The sequence below is a fragment of the Ogataea polymorpha genome (assembly GCF_001664045.1).
Source record: "Ogataea polymorpha strain NCYC 495 leu1.1 chromosome Unknown OGAPOscaffold_1, whole genome shotgun sequence".
Lineage (NCBI taxonomy): Eukaryota > Fungi > Ascomycota > Pichiomycetes > Pichiales > Pichiaceae > Ogataea > Ogataea polymorpha.
Window position 1 is genome coordinate 1,411,801 of NW_017264698.1, and position 23,574 is coordinate 1,435,374.

A 23,574-nucleotide genomic window follows, 5' to 3' on the forward strand; every position below is an offset into this window, starting at 1 on the left:
TGCTATTGGTGCTGAAAACGATGTCAACAATATATTTTAGTGTTTTGTTCCCCTTCCTGTTATGCGCAGCTTAGTTTTGGATTTACGTAAGCACAAACACATCAAGAGAGATTACATATGTTCAGGTCTATATACACTAGAATGCTTCGTTCAGGTACTTTTTGAGAGGTTTGGAGACGTCGCCTTTGATCCGGAGTGTCATACTTTGCATGAGGCACGTAAAATCGCCTTTTGGTTTCTCGGGGAAAAGCTTCTGGACGTCGTCCCTAAACTTGGTCAAGCTTCCTTCGATTCTTCGCACTTCGGTGACAATAGCCTGACTTTTGTAGGTTCTGTAAACGGGTATGTTTCCTTTCTGAGTTCTTGAAATGTAGTAAGCGTTTCTGAATGGTTTTCCGTACAAGTTGTCGGCGTTGACTTGTTCGATTTGGGGGAAAACCTTGGTCAGTCTTGAAACTGTCGTAGGAGACAGAGGTCTCTGCGGCAACGAGAGCGACACCGGCGTAAGAGTCGACTGGGGTCTGGTAATAATCTGTTTCCACATGGTGGTATTAGTGTCGATGAAAAAGTTTATACAAGAAAATATTGGTCGTGCACTGGATACTTTAGTAAAAGAATCGAAGTTGATCTAAGGAGTGAGAATCGATTTACAGTTGAATCCCATGATGAATAGCCACCAGACATAGTGGGTGAGACTAATTGAGTGTCTGAATAGTCTGAAGCAGCACCATTTGTGTCTCCAATCTATGCCTGCTCCGATGCAATGTGATATAGCGTACAGATTATGATCGGAGTCGATGGCTCATTGGTCGACCGACGCCCGACAAGCTCCGCGGCATGTATTATCGTAGTTTTGTTTGGAGGTGTCTATATCTGCATAATCAACTCCATCAGCTTAATTCTGTTGGGTACAAAAGCGTTCTTTGACGGCCTACTTCCGATGACGTCGAGCAGTAGTGGGAAGGCCAGATCTGTGCCTATGTCCGTCTTGCCAATCACAATATCCAAACATTGTTGAGCCAGCCATATATAATCTGATACAGTGTTCAACAAAAGTATGACAAACACGGTTGTCCGATTCAGGGCCCCAACAGGCGACGGAAATGTCCTTGAACAATTACAGCCAACAATAGATCAGCATATCAATCACAGGACTCCTAGATACGATTTCCTAAACTAGACAGGTGGTCCAAATCATGGCTGAATTTTCATCGTTGCATGCACGGCAGCCTGGCTGTGCAGGTGACTCCGGTGATTCATTCTGCACAAAAATTTAGTGACTTAGTCAATTTTTTTATCAGTATAAATTGACCGGCTGAAAATTAAAAATGGTACACCAAAATGGACGTTGAATCGAGCACCAAAACTGAGGCTTCGCAGGAAGTTGAGCACCTCACCCCTGTGGAAGATAAGAAGTTGGACCGGATCTACAGGCATCTGGACTTCCGGATCATTCCTGCTCTGTGGTGTCTGTACTTCCTCACGTCTTTTGGAGGATCTGCATACGGAAACACCCTAACCATGAATTTTGAAACTGGGCACTCGCTCAAGCAAACTTTGAATCTCACGTCCCACGACACGTCTGTTGCGTCGGCGCTGGAATACGTGGGCTTCATTCTGTTTGATCTGCCAATGAACCTAGCCATGACCAAAATGTCTCCTCAAGTCTGGCTCAGCAGAATGGTGGTCAGTGTTGGTCTGCTCTACACGTGTTATGCCGCTTTGAAGAACGCAAGTGGCCTCATTGCCATCCGTTTCTTCTCCGGTGTGGCCGGAGCAGGCGTGTGGCCTGGCATGACATACTACATCTCTCTGTGGTATCCAGAACACCGCACAGCCCGCAGAATCGGCTACTATTTCACTGCTGCCCAGCTGAGTGCTTCCGCCGCTGGATTGGTTGCTGCAGGCTTCCAGAAGATGGATATGACCAGAAACATGGAGGGCTGGAAATGGCTTTTTATCGTCTATGGGTCTATCACCATTTTTGTTGGCTTCACCCTGATTTGGTGGCTTCCTGATAGACCATCACACCTAGTCAGTCCTAAAAAATCGTTCCTGCCAGAGAAGGTGGCGGTCTTCTTCCGCTCGCCTCAGCCTCTAACTGGCGAAAATCGCCGCATCCACGAGCAGGACATGAAGGCACGGTACATCAAGCTCAGCTGGGGCTGGAGGGACGTGGTCAAGGTCATCTCTGATCTGCGGACATGGCCTCTGATTATCATGTATTTTGGGGTTGTTGGAACCGGATTTGGCCTAGCTGTGTTCGGTACCACTCTCATCAGTGCCTTGAACCCAAGTCTGTCTGGTATCGATGTTTCACTGCTGTATGCTCCAATCTGGCTTTTCGACCTTGGAGGTATTTTGCTTGTGACACCGTTTGCAGACAAATTCAAGAGCTTGCGGCCGATTCTCTTTAGTGCCAGCACCCTGATAATCATCGTGGGATTGATTGTCACAACCTATGCCCATGGGTTCTGGCACAGATACTCCGGGCTGCTCATTGCCGGCTTTGGTCTTGGGCCAACCGTGCCGATCACTATGACCATGTCGTCCGAGATCATGCTGCCTGTTTACGGAGACGTTGGCACAGCAGTGGCGGCAGCGCTGGTGTCTGGTCTTGGAAACCTTGGCTCCGTCACTGCCACCTACGCTCTTTATTCGGGCTGGCCGGCCGACGCAGCAAGATTGTACCAATACTCCAACATGATGCTGGTCCTAATGTTGGGCGTCAGTATTGTGAGCTGTGCTATTCTGCAGTTCATGAGATGGAAATGGTACTAGTAACTTAATATATAGTCGCTAATTTACGGCTTAATCACTTCCTCTGGCGACCCGTTGTTTTTGCTGCTTCTTAGGATCGCATCCACAATGCTCAGATGGTGGAAACACACCTCTGGCGTAGTGATAATCTTGGACTTGTCCTTTGTGGTGAGCGCCTCGCCCAGAACCTCAAACTCTCTGTCTGTGCTCAAAAACTCGTCCTCGATCGTAATTCTCTCGGTATTTTTGGGAGTGTCCGCGGTGAGCCCGCCTGTTCTAATAGTGATCGCTCTCTCTTTTCCCGGACTGAAGTCGAAGTGAACAGACCCGTTGTCGCCGAGAATCTCGAAAAAACAGCTTTTTTCAGTATTGCCGAAAGCAGATCCGTAGGTAAATGTGCCTATCTGGCCGCCCTCGGTCTCCAGAAGCGCGTACGCAATGTCGTCAGCACCGCTCTGCTCGCGGATCTGCCTCGTGTGCGCAGAAACCGTCTTCACCTCGCCGAGCACGCCGGTCAGAAGGGCAAGCTGGTGCACACCACCATCAGAAAGGAACCCGCCAATGTGTTCTGGCTTCTGTCTCCAGGACGTGGACAGATAAGCATTGTCAAAGTTGAAAGGTCCTGTCGAATGATATGTAAAGGAGTACGCTTTTCCAATCTTAGAAACCGCCCGTTTGAGCTCCTCCACGGCCTTGAAATAGGACCAGTGCTCCAAAATGAACACGGTAACGTCAGGGTTTTCTCTCGAAACCTTGACGAACTCTTTCGCCTGTTCGATATTTGCAGCCAACGGTTTCTCCAGCGCAATGTTCTTCTTGTGTTTGACTGCCAGCTTCAATGCGTCCAAAGTAAACTGAGCAGGAAGTAAGGCGTCCACAAGATATACTTCTGGGTCCTCAAAGACCTCCTCGAGATTGTCGTACACCTTTTGAATGCTGGAGTCTTTCTTGGCAAACTCCTCTGCCTTGGCTCTGGTTCTATTGAAACACGAGTATGGAGTGAAATACTCCGACTTCTGAAGGGTAGGCAGATGGGCCTTTGTGGCGAAAATACCCGTACCAACAATTGCAACGTTAAGCTTGGCCATGGTAAATAATGAACAACTAATTATTTGGCCAGCAGCGAACTTATAATAGCAGCATGACTAATACCTGCATACTCCGCAACGCTGCCACAGTGAAATTTTTCGGTCCACTGCTATCCACCAAACAGCAGGGCAGGTCGACACGAACACTGGCTAAACAGGTCCTGATGTAATTTTGTGTCCCCATCGTCTGTCGGATACCGTTCGAGAGCTGCTACAAGGAGGGTCGTGTGGCGCTCAATCTCGAGATTTGCTAAAACACATCGCTAAATAAAAAACTCGTCGTCAATGAATCAACTACAAGGGCCATCCGAGACACAGAAGCTTACGCCTCCGGCTGTGAAAGACCCCGTGGCGGTCACTGTGGCCACGTACCTGCGCCATCACAAGATCCTGAAACAAAGACAGGGATTCAACATCAACACAAAGGAAAAACAGGACTTCTTCAGGTACAAAAGATGTATAAGGGCATTGCTAAGCGACGAGTACAAGAAACAACAGGCCAAACAACCCTCGCTTCCTATAATTGCAGACAATGCACAGGCACAGAGAATGTTCATTTTGATGATCCAGAACCAGCTCATCCAGCCGGTCAAGAAGCTCAAGACACAGGAAGCAAAACAAAAGAAGGCCAAGCTCGAAAAGGGCGTTCCATGCCTCGAGTCGACCACAAAAGCTGTTTTGCAACCAGACGAATATTTCGTATGGACTTTCACGCCCCCAAACCCGTACCTTGTGGTGTATTCTCTACTGGGGCTTGTAGCCATATTCACCGTGATCCTGTTCCCCTTGTGGCCTTTCTGGATGAGAAAGGGTGTTTGGTATCTGAGTACGTGTCTGCTGGGCCTGATTGGTCTGTTTTTCGCCCTCGCCATTGTGCGACTCATCATCTACGTGTTCACGCTCGTTTTTCTTCCTTCACAATTCTGGCTTTTCCCACGACTGTTTGACGATTGCGGTTTCTTTGATAGTTTTGTGCCGCTTTACGCATGGGAAGAACCTAAAGGGAAGGGGAAGAAGAAGAAATCCAGGGCCGCGTCCGAACATAAACATGCACCGCCAGTTTCGTCGCAATCAGAAAAAAATACTACAACGGCCACCAAACGGGCCACAGTCGAGGAAATTGAGTAGCACGTATAGTAATTCCATTAAATATTCCTATAAAACCCTTCTAACCTTCATTACCTATCTCATCATGAATCGTTTAGTCCACCTCTTCGACGGAAGGACCCTGGTCAGCGCCCGGAGCAGCTCCGCCAGCACCTGGGAAGCCACCTGGAGCAGCGCCGCCTGGAACACCACCGGCTGCGTACAAGTCCTTCAATGCGTCATTAGCAATACCTTCAAGCTCCTTACGCTTGTCCTCATACTCGTCAGTGGTGGCGGACTGGTTGTTGTCGAGCCACGAGATCGTTTCCTCGATGGCCTTGTTGAGAGACTCTCTCTTAGAAGCGTCCACTTTCTCTTCGAACTGTTTCTCAGAAGCAGTTTGCTTCAATGAGTAAGCGTAGGACTCCAGACCGTTCTTGGCAGCAATTCTGGCAGCCTCCTTTTCATCCTCCTCTTTGTACTTTTCAGCCTCGGCGACCATTCTATCAATCTCCTCCTTGGACAGTCTGCCCTTGTCGTTGGTGATAGTGATCTTCTGAGACTTTCCGGTACCCTTTTCAACAGCGGACACATTCAGAATACCGTTGGCGTCGATATCGAAGGTGACCTCGATTTGAGGAACACCTCTTGGTGCTGGTGGAATACCAGAAAGCTCGAATTTACCGAGCAGATTGTTGTCTTTGGTCTTGGCTCTCTCACCCTCGTACACCTGGATCAGGACGCCAGGCTGGTTGTCCGAGTAGGTGGAGAAGATCTCAGACTTCTTGGTTGGGATGGTGGTGTTTCTAGGGATCAGCTTGGTCATGACACCACCAGCGGTCTCAATACCCAGAGACAGTGGAGCAACATCCAAAAGAAGCAGGTCTTGAGTCTTGGACGAGGTGTCACCAGTCAAGATAGCGGCCTGGACTGCAGCACCGTAGGCAACAGCCTCATCTGGGTTGATGGACTTGTTAGGCTCCTTGCCGTTGAAGAAGTCAGAAACGAGCTTCTGGATCTTTGGAATTCTTGTCGAACCACCAACCAGCACGATCTCGGCAACCTGTGACTTGTCGAGCTTGGCGTCTCTCATGACCTTCTCGACTGGGTCCAAAGTGGATCTGAAGAGGTCCTGACAGAGCTCCTCGAATCTGGCTCTGGTGATCGAGGTGTAGAAGTCGATACCCTCGTACAGAGAGTCGATTTCGACAGAAGTCTGGGCGGAGGACGAGAGAGTTCTCTTGGCCCTTTCGCAGGCTGTTCTCAGTCTTCTCAATGCTCTCTGGTTGGTCGTTAGGTCTTTCTTGTACTTTCTCTTGAACTCGTTAGCGAAGTGGTTGACCAGTCTGTTATCGAAGTCCTCACCACCCAAGTGGGTATCACCGGCCGTAGCCTTAACCTCAAAGATACCCTCGTCAATGGACAACAAAGAAACATCGAAGGTACCACCACCAAGATCGAAAATCAAAATATTTTGTTCGCCTTTACCTTGCTCCTTCTTATCAAGACCGTAGGCGATGGCAGCGGCGGTTGGCTCGTTGATGATTCTGAGCACATTCAAACCGGCAATCAGACCGGCATCCTTGGTTGCTTGTCTTTGCGAGTCGTTGAAGTAGGCAGGGACAGTGATGACGGCGTCAGTCACTTTGCCACCCATGTACGACTCTGCTGTTTCTTTCATCTTGGTCAGCACCATCGACGAGATTTCCTCTGGAGTGAACACCTTGGTCTCACCCTTGAACTCGACCTGAATGTGAGGCTTGCCACCCTTCTCAACGACCTTGAATGGGAAGTGTTTTATATCGTTCTGCACTTCTGGGTCATCAAACTTTCTACCGATCAGTCTCTTGGCGTCGAACACAGTGTTGGCTGGGTTCATGGCAGCCTGGTTCTTAGCGGCATCACCGATCAACCGCTCGGTATCGGTGAAAGCCACAAAAGAAGGTGTGGTTCTGTTACCTTGGTCATTGGCAATGATCTCAACTCTGTCGTTGACAAAGTGGGCCACGCAAGAATACGTTGTTCCTAAATCAATTCCGACTGCTTTAGACATCTTGAATTAATACTGAGGAAATATGCGTGGCATGAGGCCCGCTTTATATACAAAAAAATGCTACATCGGATGGAAACATATGGAAACTCTGGTGTCGACTGTCGGTTGCTGGTACCTTCTCCATACTAAGGCAATTTCTGGAAAATTCCAGCACCGCTTACGCTGTTTTTTGTGGGGTAGCTGGTGCACGGATGTCTATCGCGAGCTACTCGTGTTTCTCTCCTGAGCGAGCAAATTGTTTGTATGCCAGAAGCACCATCTTGGAAAACCAGTGGATGTTGAGCACATTGAGGCCAATGTTGAGCACTATGGTGATGGGCAGGCTCCCGGTTGGCAGCTGTTCACGCACTTGGAAGCAGATATAGAAAGTTCTGAAGGCAGCGTAGATGCCCCAGACGATCCGGCACAAGAAGAACGAAACAATTAGCAGAACTCCGTTCACAATAAACAGTGTCTCGTTCACAGCCCCCTTTGGGAGCCTCGATGCAAACCAGTACAGGTTGACGAAGGGCGTACTGGCCTCGAAGATCAGGAACGAAGGAATCGACGGCTGGCAGAACCCTTTAAAGGTCATCCCAAACACGGTAAGTGCTGCTCCTGCGTGGAATAAGTACGGCAGGCCAAACATGTCGAAGTGGAACAAGCAGCAGTACAGCAGGTCCCACACGAAATATCCGCAGGTGAGCGCGGCGGTCAATCCGGCAAAGTCGTAGGATCCAAACACCGGATCGGATTTAAAGTATGGATGGAAGAACATGGGGATGCATAGGGCAACTGACACGATGGACTGCACGAATGCGGAAATGTGAATGTCAAAGTTGAGTTTGCGTTTTTTATTGGTGATGCCTGTGTAATGCTTTCCAAAGATCGCGGTATTGATCAACGGGGCAGCCATGGTGATTGCATGATAGAACAACGCGCTGGCTACAATTTCATGCCAGTGTCTTTGGAACGGCGTCTTTGCAGACTCCAGGTACGGATTGTATTTCAAAAATGGATCCTGGTCAATATAGAGCATGAGTTTGAACGTGTTTGGCCCAACAAATAAAATGTGAAATCGGTGCTTATGTAAAAATTATAAAAAAAATATACCCAAGGACTTTAGAACCTACCAAAGAAAAACTTTACTGTGTTACGATGGCTTTCGATCTTGTTTGTTTGGGGAACCCGCTGCTCGATTTGCAGGTGAATGTTGGCAATGCTTACCTTAATAAATACGGCCTCAAGGAAAATGATGCTATTTTGAGCGAGGAAAAGCACATGCCAATCTTCGACGAGGCCCTTGCCCGTCCTGATGTGCGTTTGCTCGCTGGAGGTGCCGCTCAGAACACCGCTAGAGGCGCCCAGTATATTCTGCCAGCCAACTCTGTGCTCTACTTTGGCTCTGTTGGAAAAGACAAGTATGCAGACAAGCTCATCGAGGCCAACAAATCTGTTGGCCTCACCACCGCCTACATGGTGCAAGACGACATTCCCACCGGCAAGTGTGCTGCTTTGATCAATGGTACCAACAGATCGTTGGTCACCGATTTAGGTGCTGCTAACCACTTCAAGCCATCGCATCTGGAGAAGCCTGAAAACTGGGAGCATGTGAAAAATGGTAAAGTTTTCTACATTGGGGGCTTCCACCTGACCGTCTCTCCAGAGGCTATCGAGCTGCTTGGAAGACATGCTGCCGAAGAGAACAAGCCCTTTGTGCTCAACTTTTCCGCTCCATTCATTCCTCAGTTCTTCAAAGAGCCATTGGAACGCGTCCTGCCATACGTTGATTACGTCATCTGCAACGAGTCGGAGGCCGCTGCGTTTGCAGAAGCCAACGGTCTTGACGCCTCTGATCTGGTCTCTGTTGCCAAGTTTATTGCCAAATCGACCAAAGTTAACGGCAAGAGACCGCGTACTGTTGTTTTCACCCAGGGAACTGACCCCACTTTGGTCGTTGTCCACCAGAATGGGGACTTTGAGGTGAAGGAGTACCCTGTGCATGCGTTGGAGGCTTCGAAAGTGACAGACACCAACGGAGCAGGTGATGCTTTTGCTGCCGGTTTTGTCGCTGGCTTGGTCCAGGGCAAGGATCTTGCTACCTCCGTTGACATGGGGCACTGGCTGGCTAAGCTGTCGATCCAGGAGATTGGTCCATCTTTCCCATTCCCTAGGCAAACATACAGTAATTAGATGTATAAGTAAAGGAAGACTTATTAACTACGTCGCAGGAATTGATTCGCGTCAAGGCGTTGGAGGCGATTAGGGGCTATATTTTGGCCCCGGTTTTCCGGTGACTGAGAATCGGTGATTACGGACTATTGTCTGCGAATTTAGCGAGTTAAGCCTGCTTCCTGATTGGGAAGCCCGAACAAAGCTTTTGAACGCCGACAAAGCCACTCAAGCTGACATTTCCTGCCATTTTCTTTGTCTGTGAGGTACATCTGTGAGCATGCATGTACTGGTTTAATTTCCTCCGGTAAATGGGTGTTGTCGGTGGAGTGTTTTTATTGTTGCTACTTGTTCCGGTCCGGTATTCCCTTTCCGGAATCTGCAAACTTTTTCTATTGGCTCCCAGACACCGAGAAGTTGCACATATCTGTGCCTAGACTAGATGTGGGCTGAGTGCAGCCTAAGGACATATTTACCGCGTGCGCCATCTCAAATCCCGAGCCAACCGTTTCAACCAGTCCCTACAAGCCGCACTTGGCGTTTCAACACTGGGACCTGCGGTACGGGGCTTGGCTCCTACGCCCATCAGCACTTAAGCCTCCTCGCGCACGGTGAGGTTTTATTCCAGAACCAAATTATTCCGCCTCACTCTTGCATGATGCATCTGGAACGCATTACAATAAGAACCGAGCTATCTTAGAAATCTCCTCCACCTACAACTGTTTATATAAATCTGGGATATCCTCGAGAGCCCCCAAAATCGGCGTCGCTCTTCATGTTGAAGTTCGGAATGGCATCTACTCCCCCAGGATTTTCTAATTTGCAGCAGATGTCAACGGACCATTTAAATGCTCGCCTTGCGCAAAACCAGTATAATAAGCTTCCTACCCTCTCGGCTGTGAACCCGCTACAAACCCAGCAGCAGCAGCCGTTGGTGCCTCCCTCGTCCTTGTATGAGCACCAGGATTTCATGCTCTCGGATCCGGCGGACTTCATCGGTCTTTCCCCGCCGATCTACTACAACTCACAGCCACTTGGAACGCCGAACCGATACAACAAGCCGGGCGACATGTTTTACCAGTTTCCGCAGCAGAGGGGTCAAATCGCGCCTCGCGTACCATCTCTCGGCATCTCGCCGACGTACATGCCGTCGCTTAACGACAACAGGACAATCGCGTCCACGAAAACGTCAAAGTCGGGAGCAGTGTACCCATGCCGGATATGCGATAAAGTGTTCCCCAAGCCGTACAACCTGAAATCGCACCAGAAGACGCACTCCAATGAAAAGCCGTTTCCTTGCAAGTACTGCTCCAAACCGTTCGCTAGGTCGCACGACAGACGTCGACACGAGAAACTGCACGAGAACGACAAGAAGCTCAAATGTGGAGGCCTTTTGAGCGACGGAAAAACCACCTGGGGGTGCAATCGGAAGTTTGCCCGCCCGGACGCACTACGCAGACACTTCCGCACTGATACTGGCGTGGCATGCATCCGTCCGCTGATGCTCGATTTCCGCAACTCAAAGCAAGTCTACGAGGAGCCCACAGAAGACACAGAGCAGGTGATTAACGACATAGCGCGGGAGGCCGCCATAGAGGCGCTCAGCATGAACATCAATCGTGCGGGCACGACGCCAGATCACCAAGCTAGATAAATCCATATATATATTTATATATGTATATATTTTTACACATATCCCGTTTCGCACCAAAATATTTTTAATCTATTTTTTTTCTTCATGGAAGAACAAACGTGTCGAATCTGTCGGTGTGAAGGAACTCCCGAAGACCCGCTGTTCCACCCATGTAAGTGTCGCGGGTCGATCAAGTACATACATCAGGATTGCCTGATGTCGTGGCTCGAACACTCGCACAAGCAGACCTGCGATATTTGCCATACAAAGTACGCCTTCCAGACGATCTATGATTCCGACACCCCAGAACGACCACCGATTTACATAATTCTGCACACTCTTCAGACAGTCTGCCAGAGTGTCCTGTACTATGTGCTAATTGTTGTGATTGGCTTGGTATTCATCTTGTTGCAACTCCCGATTTCCACCACATTCCTAGCTCGCCTCTATACATATCTACTGGGCTGCTACATGCCCCACCAAACGATCCGGGAGTCTACTCTTTTTGGCAAACAGGCACCAGACCCAAAAGGTTGGCTAACCTCAACGAGTCTCAAGACGCTTCTTTTCAGTTGTTACTTCAAAGGCCTGCGCATCCTGGTTTTTGGGGCCACGTTGATCATTGTAACAGTTGCCGTTCACGAGTGGGTCACCAAAGACGAAGGCTTTTCAAAAATTATTGAGCATAACATTGGGCCGGAGTTCACCGCGCAAAAGATCCTACAGATGCTCCAGCAACCAAGAAATGAGATTCCCAGACGGCCCGAAACACCTCGTCTGCATGCCCTTGATCCTGCCGTGCAACAAGAGCAGGATGAAGAAATTGACGATGACGCCGACAGGCTCGCTCGTGACGAACTGCTTAGACAGCTCCGTATTGACAGAGCAAGGAACCAGAGAGAGCAGCGGCGCATTCGGCAAATGCAAGAATGGCAGGAGGAGCAGCGCAGACAGCAAGCCGGAGGAGGTGAGAACGTTTTGGTGGAATTCTCGCTTACTCCTCTGTTTCTGATCAAGGTCGCATGGTTTCTGGAACTCATAGTGATTGTGGTTCTGGGTGTTTTTTACTTCCTTCCCTCGTTGCTGGGTATGATCTCTCTTACCGCGATCCACTCCCTTGTTGCGCTCTCCTACAGGCTGATGTTGCATCTTGTCCGAATGGCTGGCATCCAATTTACATTTAATTACAACATTCCTCTCGACTATCTGCCTTCCGTTGATCTCTCCTCGCTTCAGCACGTCTATTCTAATATCGTCAACTGGACTCCCGAAGCAGAAGTATTGGAGAGGACGCTGGTTTTGGCTGCGGGCTATTTCACTGTGGGGTCTACAATTGCTGCAATCATGCACCTGCTCGAGTCCGGATGCTCGCCCGTGAACCCGCTCTCTCGTGGATACCGGGCCATATATGTTGCGCTACTCGAGGTCGTTTGCACATTGAAGGTGCTCTCTATTTTCTGCATTGAGCTGCTGGTCTTTCCCTTTTTCTGTGGATTGCAGCTGGATTTTGTGCTCGCTCCAGTCCTCACGGAGAACAGCTTTTTTGCTACGTTCGACATCGTCAATTCGCCATACAGGAGTATCGTGCTGACCCTTGGACTAGGAACTTACTTCATGTACGTTTTTGCGTCCTTCGTCAGCATGGCACGCAGCGATATTCTCAGAAAGGGCGTTCTGTTTTTCATCCGGTCTCCAGACGACCCAAATGTCCGGCTCATCCACGACGCCTTGATGAAGCCGTTTGGATTGCAGATTTCGAGAATCGCGCTCTCGGGGCTCGTTTATACAATTTACATCGCCTTGGAGTTTGCCGCAGTCACCTGGGGCCTCAAGTACCTTGCTCCTTACAAGTTATTCCCTATTCGATACACTATCTCTGGCATTTGGTCGGTCATCCCTCCTTTGATCAGATCCATCGCGACACAACCCTCTTTTGCAAGACTTTTCCGTGCATACTGGCAAATGGCTTTCAAACAGGCGTGCTCCCTGCTTAGACTTTCATCGTTCATTTTAGGTATGGACGTGCCCGAGGAACGAGGCCGCGTCGTGTACCGGTCTCTGGTGTACCGTCTACTGGCCCACAAGCCGGACTATAACTTGCCGGTGCCGGAGACAGAAACGAATGCGTTCTTCCAAGAACACCCAGAAGCCACTTGCTGTTTTGTCCCTGATGGAACGTTTGTTCGCGCACCTGACGACGATAATGTGTCCCGTTCCTTCATCAGAAAGCTTTTTGTTCCCGTGACCAAAAACGACGTGCCGTTGGCCCCTGTTCCCGATGGCGAGGATGAAACTGAAGTCGAAAACAACCCCTACGGAGACGAGGAGCTGGTGTCGATCACCTCGTACACAATAGTCTACCGGCCTCCTAATTTCAAGCCGCGTATCTTTGCACTGTTGGGCTGTCTGTGGGTATATTCATTGACGCTTGGCGGTCTGGTTTTCGGGGCTACACTGTTATTTGCCAAATTGGTTCTGGCACCGGTGAAAAACACCATGCTTCACAAGCTTTTTTTCCACCACGATACAGAAACCCTGGATGCAAACGAGCTGTTTGTTGGCTTTGTTGCATTGGCAGCAGCAGTTCGGTGCTTTGTCTATTTTGTTGACTACAAGGCGAGCGAAGAGCAGCAGGATCTCATCACCTATTTGAAGAAGGGAGTAGGCTCTGTTGTTCGTTTCGTGCGCTTCCATGTGCTGCCGACCTCCAGGAAATTTGTTGCTCTTGCCCTGACGCCTTCTGTGTGCATGCTGTCGACAGTGTTGCCGGTTGTTACCAGTGCTACTGCTGTGTCGACTTTTCAGTCACATGTCTATGAGATCGGGCCTCTGTACGCTGCTTGGATATCCGAGAAGACACCACTGTACAGTGTCTCTCTTTTTGTGTCCTCTGTGGTTCACGCGTACACTCGTACCGAAGGTGCGCTCACCCGGACGTGGTACGAGTTTATGTTCAGGAGCCCTGGTTATTTCAGCGTGCTTGTTGTGCAGCTGCTGGTCATTGTGGCGTATTATGTGCTGGCGTACAGTTTCTGGGGCAACAAGAGCGTGCTGGAGTCGTTGGAGCTGGTCTACAAAGTCATCTACACGCCAGGCTACGAGCCCGTGGCGGCATGGACCATTGCGTACTTTACGTGGCTTCCATGGAGTCTCTACACCTGGAGCAAGATTGTTGGAGACTTCTGGAACTGGCTGATCATCACAGCAAAAAACCAGCATTACGGGAAAAGAGTGTTTCTGACCAATAACGAGGAGGAGGACCTCGACTAATGTATAATGACCTTATCAATTAACTTTGTGCAAACGTCAAGTAGACAATGCATCCGTGGACCAGGGACGAAATGCACGCCACAGAGCTGCAGAAGATGTACGCAGCCACGTAGGGCTCGATATAGAGCGAAAAGCCGGTCGAGGGGTAGTGGGACGAGATGAACTGGATGATTGGAAGGACCATTCCCAGCACCTGGTTCGAGGAACCTATTGCTAGTGAAACAGACAGTGCCATATTGTTATGGTGAGCGCTGATTAAGGACGAGATGTGTTCTGGAAGCGAGCCGGCCAAGGGAAGAATCACCATACCAATAAATACCTTGGATATCGGCTTATCGTCGGTGAGAGTTTTCAGAGACTCGACGAAAAAGTTCGACGTGGGGCCCAGGCCTGCCACCGAAACGAGCAGAGCGATGAAGCAGACTCTGAGTGGGAAGATCTCTTCTTCGCCTTCAAACTCGGAATCGCTTTCGGAATCGCTGTCTAGCTCTGAGTCGGTGTCCAACGGCTGGCCCTCCAGGGCATCTTCTTGCTGCTTGCTTTTCAGTTTCACTCTCTTCATCGACTTAAACTCCTCGTTTGTGGAAACCACCAGGTAAGTCGCGTACACAACAAAGATGAAAGCAGCACCAATCTGAGATGTATTCATCTTGAATTGCATGCTTTTTCCGGGGTCAATCACGGAGATCACAGACATCATGGATAATATAACGGTGATGCACGCCAAGAAAAACATGTGGTTGGCGATTCCCTTCACTGCAGAAGTAGCAAACTGCATACCTTCCAAGCCGCCAAAGAAGAAACAAGAGCCAATGACAAGCAGGTTGTTCGAGATGATCGATCCCACCAGTGAGGTGATGGTCAACGTTGCGTCGTCTTTCGACACTGTCGTTCCGGAAATGATGAGCTCCACGAGGTTTCCAAAGGTGGCATTTAACAGCGCACCCAAGGCCGGCCCCACGTGGTGTTCTGCGTGCTCAGTGACATTGGACAGGATTTTGGCGAAATACATCAAGGCCAGCACCAACGTGATAACTGCGCCAATGTCCGATTTCTTGGCATAGAGCACAATTCCGACAGGGAACAAAGGAAGAAAGATAACCGTTCGGGTGTTCAAGAGCAGCTTGATTACTTGCAGCAGAGTGCCGACATACCGCCTATCCTTGTTTGCGTTGTACTTTTGCATTATCCACACCATCAACGACCATTTCCAGAACCGTGCGTAGAAACCATCAATGAAGTCAAGTACGTCGTCAAACATGACGTGCTTGATCTCCTTCATGAAGGCAACAAACCTGTAGAACCAGCTGGCTTCGGACTTCACGGTGGGGTATTTTCTGATCAGGCGTTCGTCTATTTTGATTTCAGTCTGGAAACGGCCAGGCGTCGTAACAGTTCTCTTCACATGTTTCCGTCCCGAGACGGAATATCGTTTTGTACTGTCCTCTGGAACAGAAATTTGGTCATTGCTTCTCAGAGGTACTACTGCGGGCGCTGTCTGTGCTGACACAGTTCTTTCCAATGACCCGCTAGACATGAATTTCGACTGCTTCTTTTTTCAGTTACGGGTTTTTTTAGACCCTGAATTTTGTGCACAGCCGTGAAGCTATAGTGAGGCTGAACCAAATGCAAAGTTTAGGATGTAACGGTCGTGCGTTGCAGGTAAATTCAGCAGGTAATTGCAGAATTGGAACAAGACAAACGGTGGTTTCAAGTCTTGTAGTGGCCACCTCGAAGTTTATCATTGACGAATATTAAATTCATGATAGATACTTGAGAATAAATGGTTGCAGATAACAGGCTGTTCATATCTGTTGCGAACTTTAAGGAAAGAAAGCAAAGCTCTTGGATGCTAGACCCGCTGCTAGCACGTTACCACCCTGCCTACAGACTGGAGTGGCCATGTTTCATTGCTCTTGTGCTCCACTTAGATATCTTGAAGCTATAAATTCAGGGCACTTAACCACTACCATCCAAAAAAAAAAAACAGAAACAATTCGACACGTTGAAAATATTTGTACCTATACATGTCTGATTTTGCAACTAAAGAGGAGATCAAGGCCATATTCACCAAGCTTCAGAAGCACCCCGCAAATAAACAGTGCTTTGACTGTGCAACAAAGAACCCTACATGGACTTCGATTCCCTTCGGAATATTTATCTGTCTACAATGTAGCGCAAACCACAGAAGCCTAGGGGTGCATATATCGTTTGTGAAATCATCGGTGCTGGACACTAAATGGACAGAAAAGCAGTTACGCTTGATGAAATGCGGTGGTAACAACAGCTTCAAGGATTTTCTAATCAAGAACGGCGGATCAGTATATTTAAACAAGACTCCCCAGGAAAAGTATTCATCTCAGATCGCGCAAAACTATAAAGAGAAATTGGAGAAAAAGGCCGAACTCGATGCCAAAAACCACCCTAATGTGCTTGAGTGGGACGACGGAGCCACCGAGGTTGAGGCTGAGGACAGCGCCGACTCCGATTCCAACAATTTCTTCAGCAAATGGGAGAAACCATCTTCTACCCCTTCCCCACTGGGATCCAGACCAATCACACCATCAAACAAATCGGCAGTCGACAAGCCTGCCACTACATTACTTGGCTCCAAGCCAAGAGTCGTCCAGAAAACAGGACTGGGCGCCAAGAAGAGCATCCTTGGAGGCTCTTCTGCAAATAGATCTAAGGCCAAGCTGGGCGTTAAGAAGGTATCGTCGGACATCGACTTTGACGATTTCGAGAAGAAAGCACAGCAGGAGGAAGAAGAGGCCAAGTCGTTGGGCTACGATCCAAAGGACGTTGAGCCCGTGGCTGAGACTACAACCAGAAAACCGTCCGCTAGCACCGGCTCCCTTGCGATGCCAAAGCCAACCACACCGTCTACAGAGAAAGTCACGCAGTCTTTTGCGAGACTTGGTTTTGGTATGGTGAACGCCGCCCCTGCTCCAGAAGCCACCCAGAAAAAGTACAAAGACGTGGAGTACTCTGGTGAGGTGGCTGCCAGATTTGGAAACCAAAAAGCCATTTCCTCGGATCAGTTTTACGGGATTGGTTCTTACGACGAGGCAAAAGCGCAAGAGGCCAGAACGAAGCTCCAGGCGTACAATGGAGCCACCTCTATTTCGTCTTCCCAATATTACGGCGAACCTGAAGGCGCGAGCCATCAAAGATCGACCTCATTTGATGGTGACGACATCGAGCAGAAACTGACCGAATTTGCAGAAAAGTACATTGGAGAGGACATTGCCGCCATAAAGGATGTTTTGGAGACGGGTGCCGGCAAATTGTCAGGCTATTTGAGAGATGTTTTGAGAAACTAGAGTGTGTGTATAGTAAAACTAAGCGATTCAGGCAGTGTAACATAAATAAAGTGGGTATAAATTATTTGACATTTAATGGTGGAATCTAGTGAGTCTGTGGGCGTTATCGGAGCTGGACTGGTCGGTGCGTTGGTGGCACTTGGTCTTGCCAAGCAAGGGTATAGTGTCACACTCTATGATCTTCGCTCGGATCCAAGAACCGCCAAGAAGACGAGCCTACGCTCAATCAATCTGGCTGTTAGTGAGCGAGGTATCCGGGCCTTGAGATACGTAGATGAGGAAATGGCCAAGCGAGTGTTAGACGGAATCATCCCCATGTATGGCCGGATGATTCACGACCTGGATGGAAACCAGGAATCCCAGTTGTATGGACTTTTCGGGGAGGCCATCAACTCCATTGACCGCAAAAAGCTGAACCAGAGCCTGATTGAAGAAATTGAGCTTTTCAATTCAAGCGCAAAATCCAAGATTGAGCTGATCTTTGAGGCCAAGGTCACCAGTGTGCGAGTGAATGGCGGAGTCACCATCGATTACGTCCATGATGGCGAGCCTCAAAGAGACCACAAAGATTTCGTGGTGGGTGCGGACGGCACTTACTCAGTGGTGAGACAAAGCCTGCAGAAGCTAATCAGAATGAACTACAGCCAGGAGTATATTGACATGTGCTACCTGGAAATGTACATTCCTCCAGGCCCAAATGGTAGCTTCCGGATCGACCCCAATAGACTGCATATCTGGCCACGCAAGACGTTTATGCTGATTGCCCTGGCCAACCAGGATGGATCGTTCACGTCTACGTTTTTCGGTCCCTGGGAGTTGGTGGAGTCGCTCCAGCAGCCCAAGACAATTGAGTTCTTCTTCAAGAAAAACTTCAAGGATGCCATTCCGCTGATTGGCCTCGATAAAATTATCGAGTGTTTCACCACGTATCCGCGGGGTGCGCTGATGCAAGTGAACTGCAGCAGATACAACTTCCAGGATAAGTGTATTATTATTGGCGACGCAGCTCACTCAATGGTGCCTTTCTATGGCCAAGGGATGAACTGTGGGTTTGAGGATGTGCGGATCTTGCTAGAGCTGCTTGAAAAAAATGGACGCGATAGACAAGCCGCCTTCGACTCGTATACGGAGACAAGGGCTGAAGACCTTAAGGCAATCCTGAAACTCGCGCTGAGAAACTACCACGAGATGTCGAGCGACGTGACTTCTTCCCTTTATCTGTTTAGAAAGAAGTTGGACGGTGTTCTGGGCAGATTGATGCCGCAGCACTGGATTCCGCTCTACACTATGGTGTCCTTCAGATCGGACATCAGCTACTCGGACGCTGTCAGGTTTAGCCAGAAGCAGCAGCGAATCCTCAAATGGGCCGAATGGGGCGCCGTGGGCTCAATTTTGGCAGGCGGTGCACTGTATCTAGCCAGAAGAAGTAAGTAGATAACACACGGGCTTCTGACAAATTCTCGTGCTTCGATTGGGCCGAAAAAAAATTAAAATAGCGGCCCGTTACCGGCTGCGATATGCACGATGTCCGGAGCCGGCGTGACTCAGCAGGGGAGTATAAAAACTCTCCGTATCTTTGTTTCTGTAAAATAATGCCTTCTGATACAAGCACATCGACCCCCAAAACCCTTTACGACAAGGTGTTTGAGGACCATATCGTCTACAAAGACGATTCGGGCTCATATTTGATTTATATTGACAGACACTTGATCCATGAAGTGACCAGTCCACAGGCCTTTGAAGGTCTCAAGACAGCAGGCAGAACAGTCAGAAGACCAGACTGCACCCTTGCCACCGTCGACCACAACATCCCAACCGACTCCAGAAAGAACTTCAAGAGCCTTGACACTTTCATCAAGCAGGATGACTCCAGGGTGCAGGTGCAAACTCTGGAAGACAACGTTCGAGACTTTGGTTTGACCTACTTCGGAATGACCGATTCCAGACAAGGTATTGTCCACGTTGTTGGTCCTGAACAAGGATTTACGCTTCCTGGTACCACGGTGGTCTGCGGTGACTCACATACTTCAACCCACGGTGCCTTTGGCGCGCTCGCCTTTGGTATAGGTACTTCGGAGGTGGAACACGTTTTGGCCACCCAGACTTTGATCCAGGCCAAGTCGAAAAACATGAGGATTACCATCGAGGGTAAGCTTTCTCCAGGCGTCACTTCGAAGGACTTGGTTCTTCATGTGATTGGTGTGATCGGTACCGCAGGAGGTACTGGTTGCGTGATCGAATTTGCTGGTGAGAGTATCAGAGACCTTTCCATGGAGGCCAGAATGTCGATCTGTAACATGGCGATCGAGGCTGGTGCAAGAGCTGGTATGATCCAGCCTGACGAGACCACCTTCAACTACATCAAGGACCGTCCTTTGGCTCCAAAGGGCGAAGAATGGGACAAAGCTGTGAGCTACTGGAAGACTCTCAAGACAGACGAGGGAGCAAAGTTCGACTACGACATCAAGATCAAGGCATCTGACATTGTTCCAACGATCACCTGGGGTAATTCTCCTCAGGATGCGCTTCCCATTACAGGCAAGGTGCCGGACCCGGCAAATTTCACCGACCCAATCACCAAGAAGGGTGTTGAGGCTGCTTTGAAATATATGGGTCTGGAGCCTAACACTCCATTGCAGGACATTACTGTCGACAAGGTGTTCATTGGTTCCTGTACAAACTCGCGTATTGAAGACTTGAGAGCTGCTGCCAAGGTGGTGAGAGGCCACAAGAAGGCAGACAACGTGAAAATGGCCATGGTGGTGCCGGGATCCGGATTGGTGAAAAAACAAGCCGAGAGAGAAGGGCTTGACAAAATCTTCGAGGCAGCTGGATTTGTCTGGAGAGAAGCTGGTTGCTCCATGTGTCTTGGTATGAACCCTGACATTTTGGCACCATACGAAAGATGCGCCTCCACATCCAACAGAAACTTTGTGGGAAGACAGGGTGCCTTGTCCAGAACACACTTAATGTCACCAGCTATGGCTGCAGCTGCTGGTATCACTGGCAAGTTCACAGATATCAGAAACTTTGTGTACAACGAGGATCCTGCACAGCCGAAGATCAAGCTCGACTCCGAGGATGAGAGCTCTGCTCTTCAGAACGCCGTCTACAATCACGAAAAGGAGCCGCTTGCCCCAGGAGAGTCAGAGGACGAGGCCATTGACGACCACATCAACGATGTGCCTCCTTCTGATCACGTGACAAAGCAAACCGTGGACGCCAAGGAAGAGCCACCAGCGAAGGCCATTGCTATGCAAAAGTTTCTCACCTTGACCTCAATTGCCGCTCCTCTTGACAGAGCAAATGTTGACACCGACGCCATCATTCCTAAACAGTTCTTGAAGACGATCAAGAGAACCGGCCTGAGAGCAGGTTTGTTCTACGAGTCGAGGTTTGTCAAGGATGAGAACGGAAATGACGTGCCGACTGATTTTGTGCTCAATGTGGAGCCATACACCAAAGCCCAGATCTTGTGTGTGACAGGAGACAATTTCGGCTGCGGTTCTTCGAGAGAACATGCGCCATGGGCTCTCAAGGACTTTGGCATCAGATCGATCATTGCCCCATCGTTCGGTGACATTTTCTATAACAACTCGTTCAAGAACGGTCTTTTGCCAATCAGAATTCCGCAAGATGTGATAAAGGAAAAGATTTACCCATTTGCCGTCGAAAAGAAGGAGATCACTATCGATCTGCCTAACCAGCAAATTTTGGGACCTAACAAGGAGGTTCTCGTCGAGAAGTTCGAAATTGAAGACTTCAGAAAACATTGTTTGGTGAACGGTTTGGATGATATTGGTATCACTTTAGAGAAAGAGAAGTACATTTCTGCTTTCGAAGAGAAGAGAAAACAAGTGTTTTCTTTCTTGGAAGGCGGATCCAAACTCATTGTTCCTGTGAAGGGTACTAAAAAGTCCAAGTACGGAGTTAAGGCCCAGGAATGGTGATTGTATTTATTATTGATTAGGAATATATCCTCATCTTTTGATCAACAAATCCGTGTAGTCTGGAGTATTTTCGATGGTGAAGTTATTTTCGTTGGCAAGATGTAGAAGACAGATAAAACAGAAACTGGTCGACAGCTCCGACTTCTCTTCTGGCGAGTACTTACTCGACAACTTGCTGACAACTTCGGTAAACTTGAGCGCGTCCTCTTCTTTTTCGCTTCGCTGTTTACTGCTCTCGTCCTCTGGAGGCCCGTTCTCTTTGTTATCTTCCAAGACTGAAGAGTCTCTTTTAGCTTTTCGCGTCTCAGCCTCCAACGAGTCCCACAGATTGTCTTTAAGCAGTTTCACATTCACTTTCTTAGCAACCCTAGCATACCCTAACGCTCCGGGCCGTTTTTGTGACTGCGAAAACAACGGCTGTGAGCTTGTAGGCATCTCAGGGACGTCACCCTCATCATCTTCGTCATCGCCAGGATGGTCATTGTAGTCTGTATTGAAGAAAGTATCGTCGAATCCTTGAGCCTCAGCAGCTGGCTCACCACCCTGCTCTTTATACGTAGCGGCAAAGAAATTCTCATCAGCTATTCTCTCGTCGTCGTATCCTAATCGTTGTGCAACCCTCTTCTTCTTCCTTGTGAGAATTGTATTTATTTTCTGATTTGGCTTGATGTTCAAACAAATGAGCCGCTTCGTGGTGAACTGTAAATCTTCAGGCAGTTTGTTGGCGGTAGGGTGAGGCACCCTCTCTTTCTCAGGGATGAGGAGTTTGGAAGCATTTGCGGGCGGCGCAAAAAGCTTTTCATCGTCCAAGTCATCGTCATCGTCCATGAAATTTAGGGTAAAAACAGCCTTACGTTTGATAGTGGCCTTCTGTACAAAATCCCCCTGTTCTTGGTCCCCGGCTGCGTTCTCCACCTCGGCAGGAGCGATTTCAGGAGTCGAACTCTTTTGATGCGCTTGCTTTACCATGGCTATCTTCCAGTGTTCGGGACCACGCCAGTTTTGTCTTGAAATCGTATCGAAATATTCGGCCATACTTCTTCCTCCTTCATCATCATCGTCATCGTCAAATTGTGCAGTTTGGTTCTCGTCAAATAACCTTGTCAAGGTAACATTCGGTCCTGAGCGATCGCTATCGTTGACACCATCAATAAATAAAGAGTACTGATTCCTGTGGGATTTTTCCGGGCCATTACCGTCATCACCGTCGTCGTCATCAAAGTAATCGCCTTCTCCAAAATCGAGAATGTCATTTTCTTGGAACACCGGCTGCTCTTCAGGAAATTCAAGCTGCCCGATTTGCTCAAGAAGCTCTGCAGCACTGGCACCTTCTTTAGTTATACGCTCCAACTGCTCGAGAGAAGGACAGACTTTTGTATCTGCTGCAGTATCAGGAAAAAAGCGAGCTAATTTTGAAATGTCGATATTTGATCGAGTATGCTGGGGGATATTTTCTTCTTCGTCGCTCTCATTCATTACCAACTCGTTGGACTTTTCACTGGTATCAAAAACAACCCGTCCTTCGGAGTTGATTTTGAGCATGTTCGTTAGCAGACTCTTGGCTCCTCCTTCATCGAAGTCTGATAATGCTTTCTTGAAGATCGGATCGACCAACAATTCTTTTTCAACTTCTTTCAGCTTTATCGTCTGGAACTTCTTTACCAGTGTCGACTCAGCACGATGTTTCTTTGATTTTGGTTTTGTTGTGCCTCCTTCTTGCTCATCGTTCTCTTCTTCCTCCTCGTCGATGCCTTCTAAATTGTTGGACGTCAAGCCAGACAACAATTTTCCCGTTTCAGATGCCGCCGAGTCAATTCTTGACGCATAGATTTTAACACACCCGTCCAGAGTGGTGGATGCTTTCTGGAAATTTATGCTATCGCCATCTTTGAAAAGAGAGAGCTCGTGGAAATAATCAATGAGCGCAAAATTCCAACTGTTCGTCGAGTTGATTTTCTAAAAGTTAGCAAGAGACACGTAGAAAACTATACGTACGTTGTCAGTGGCCATGCGAATCCATAACTCATAGTTCTCATTTGTCAACGGGGCCGAGAACACCCCTGAAACGTCTGCCATGATCAATCAGATCGGTACACTTGGAAACGCGCACTGTTGAATATGTGACAGAAGCTTATCCCGCAAATAAAGCTCAAAACTGCTAATAATACGCCTGTAGTAAAAGAGAAGCCCGTTGAGTGCTGCAGCGTTCTTGTTGTTTTAAGGCTCACAGTTTTGTTATGATTTTATTTTGTAAACATTA

The 23,574-nt window shown here is 48.7% G+C and overlaps 14 protein-coding genes across 14 annotated transcripts; 8 read left to right on the forward strand and 6 right to left on the reverse strand.

Moving 5' to 3' along the window:
* Nucleotides 1-49: 49 nt before the first annotated feature.
* OGAPODRAFT_15460 (uncharacterized protein) lies at nucleotides 50-5,013 on the forward strand. The gene has a single exon (XM_018353749.1). It carries the CDS (start codon nucleotides 1,342-1,344, stop codon nucleotides 2,779-2,781), a length of 1,440 nt encoding a protein of 479 aa, XP_018213541.1. The 5' UTR covers nucleotides 50-1,341; the 3' UTR covers nucleotides 2,782-5,013.
* Nucleotides 50-5,013, reverse strand: OGAPODRAFT_97367 (uncharacterized protein). Its single transcript, XM_018357947.1, has one exon. It carries the CDS (start codon nucleotides 3,846-3,848, stop codon nucleotides 2,805-2,807), a length of 1,044 nt encoding a protein of 347 aa, XP_018213540.1. The 5' UTR covers nucleotides 3,849-5,013; the 3' UTR covers nucleotides 50-2,804.
* On the reverse strand, nucleotides 137-544 carry OGAPODRAFT_6493 (uncharacterized protein; the record flags this gene model as incomplete). The annotated part of the gene is made up of 1 exon (XM_018355804.1): nucleotides 137-544. One exon carries the CDS (start codon nucleotides 542-544, stop codon nucleotides 137-139), a length of 408 nt encoding a protein of 135 aa, XP_018213542.1.
* On the forward strand, nucleotides 4,134-4,976 carry OGAPODRAFT_11370 (uncharacterized protein; the record flags this gene model as incomplete). Its single annotated transcript, XM_018353270.1, has 1 exon — nucleotides 4,134-4,976. One exon carries the CDS (start codon nucleotides 4,134-4,136, stop codon nucleotides 4,974-4,976), a length of 843 nt encoding a protein of 280 aa, XP_018213543.1.
* Nucleotides 5,014-5,049: 36 nt separating the features above from the next.
* OGAPODRAFT_92316 (heat-shock protein) lies at nucleotides 5,050-6,987 on the reverse strand (the record flags this gene model as incomplete). The annotated part of the gene is made up of 1 exon (XM_018357137.1): nucleotides 5,050-6,987. The coding sequence occupies one exon, from the start codon at nucleotides 6,985-6,987 to the stop codon at nucleotides 5,050-5,052; it is 1,938 nt and encodes a 645-aa protein (XP_018213544.1).
* Nucleotides 6,972-8,093, reverse strand: OGAPODRAFT_15461 (uncharacterized protein). Its single transcript, XM_018353750.1, has one exon. The coding sequence runs from the start codon at nucleotides 8,003-8,005 to the stop codon at nucleotides 7,193-7,195; it is 813 nt and encodes a 270-aa protein (XP_018213545.1). The 5' UTR covers nucleotides 8,006-8,093; the 3' UTR covers nucleotides 6,972-7,192.
* Nucleotides 8,094-8,124: 31 nt separating this feature from the next.
* OGAPODRAFT_74996 (uncharacterized protein) lies at nucleotides 8,125-9,188 on the forward strand (the record flags this gene model as incomplete). Its single annotated transcript, XM_018355957.1, has 1 exon — nucleotides 8,125-9,188. The coding sequence occupies one exon, from the start codon at nucleotides 8,125-8,127 to the stop codon at nucleotides 9,157-9,159; it is 1,035 nt and encodes a 344-aa protein (XP_018213546.1). The 3' UTR covers nucleotides 9,160-9,188.
* A 740-nt stretch (nucleotides 9,189-9,928) lies between these two features.
* Nucleotides 9,929-10,792, forward strand: OGAPODRAFT_74997 (uncharacterized protein; the record flags this gene model as incomplete). The annotated part of the gene is made up of 1 exon (XM_018355958.1): nucleotides 9,929-10,792. The coding sequence occupies one exon, from the start codon at nucleotides 9,929-9,931 to the stop codon at nucleotides 10,790-10,792; it is 864 nt and encodes a 287-aa protein (XP_018213547.1).
* A 157-nt stretch (nucleotides 10,793-10,949) lies between these two features.
* Nucleotides 10,950-14,064, forward strand: OGAPODRAFT_15462 (uncharacterized protein). Its single transcript, XM_018353751.1, has one exon. It carries the CDS (start codon nucleotides 10,988-10,990, stop codon nucleotides 14,039-14,041), a length of 3,054 nt encoding a protein of 1,017 aa, XP_018213548.1. The 5' UTR covers nucleotides 10,950-10,987; the 3' UTR covers nucleotides 14,042-14,064.
* Nucleotides 14,065-14,077: 13 nt separating this feature from the next.
* Nucleotides 14,078-15,578, reverse strand: OGAPODRAFT_92321 (uncharacterized protein; the record flags this gene model as incomplete). Its single annotated transcript, XM_018357138.1, has 2 exons — nucleotides 14,078-14,156; nucleotides 14,197-15,578. 2 exons carry the CDS (start codon nucleotides 15,576-15,578, stop codon nucleotides 14,078-14,080), a joined length of 1,461 nt encoding a protein of 486 aa, XP_018213549.1.
* A 453-nt stretch (nucleotides 15,579-16,031) lies between these two features.
* Nucleotides 16,032-17,393, forward strand: OGAPODRAFT_15463 (uncharacterized protein; the record flags this gene model as incomplete). The annotated part of the gene is made up of 1 exon (XM_018353752.1): nucleotides 16,032-17,393. A coding segment is annotated over exon 1 (1,186 nt), but the record flags the coding sequence as incomplete, so codon positions are not given.
* A 46-nt stretch (nucleotides 17,394-17,439) lies between these two features.
* OGAPODRAFT_75001 (uncharacterized protein) lies at nucleotides 17,440-18,939 on the forward strand (the record flags this gene model as incomplete). Its single annotated transcript, XM_018355959.1, has 1 exon — nucleotides 17,440-18,939. The coding sequence occupies one exon, from the start codon at nucleotides 17,440-17,442 to the stop codon at nucleotides 18,796-18,798; it is 1,359 nt and encodes a 452-aa protein (XP_018213551.1). The 3' UTR covers nucleotides 18,799-18,939.
* OGAPODRAFT_81353 (uncharacterized protein) lies at nucleotides 17,457-21,314 on the forward strand (the record flags this gene model as incomplete). The annotated part of the gene is made up of 2 exons (XM_018356510.1): nucleotides 17,457-18,911; nucleotides 18,974-21,314. The coding sequence occupies exons 1-2, from the start codon at nucleotides 18,889-18,891 to the stop codon at nucleotides 21,312-21,314; spliced, it is 2,364 nt and encodes a 787-aa protein (XP_018213552.1). The 5' UTR covers nucleotides 17,457-18,888.
* OGAPODRAFT_92324 (uncharacterized protein) lies at nucleotides 18,987-23,519 on the reverse strand. Its single transcript, XM_018357139.1, has 2 exons — nucleotides 23,310-23,519; nucleotides 18,987-23,270 (listed from the first exon to the last, which is right to left on the reverse strand). The coding sequence occupies exons 1-2, from the start codon at nucleotides 23,388-23,390 to the stop codon at nucleotides 21,345-21,347; spliced, it is 2,007 nt and encodes a 668-aa protein (XP_018213553.1). The 5' UTR covers nucleotides 23,391-23,519; the 3' UTR covers nucleotides 18,987-21,344.
* Nucleotides 23,520-23,574: the final 55 nt, after the last annotated feature.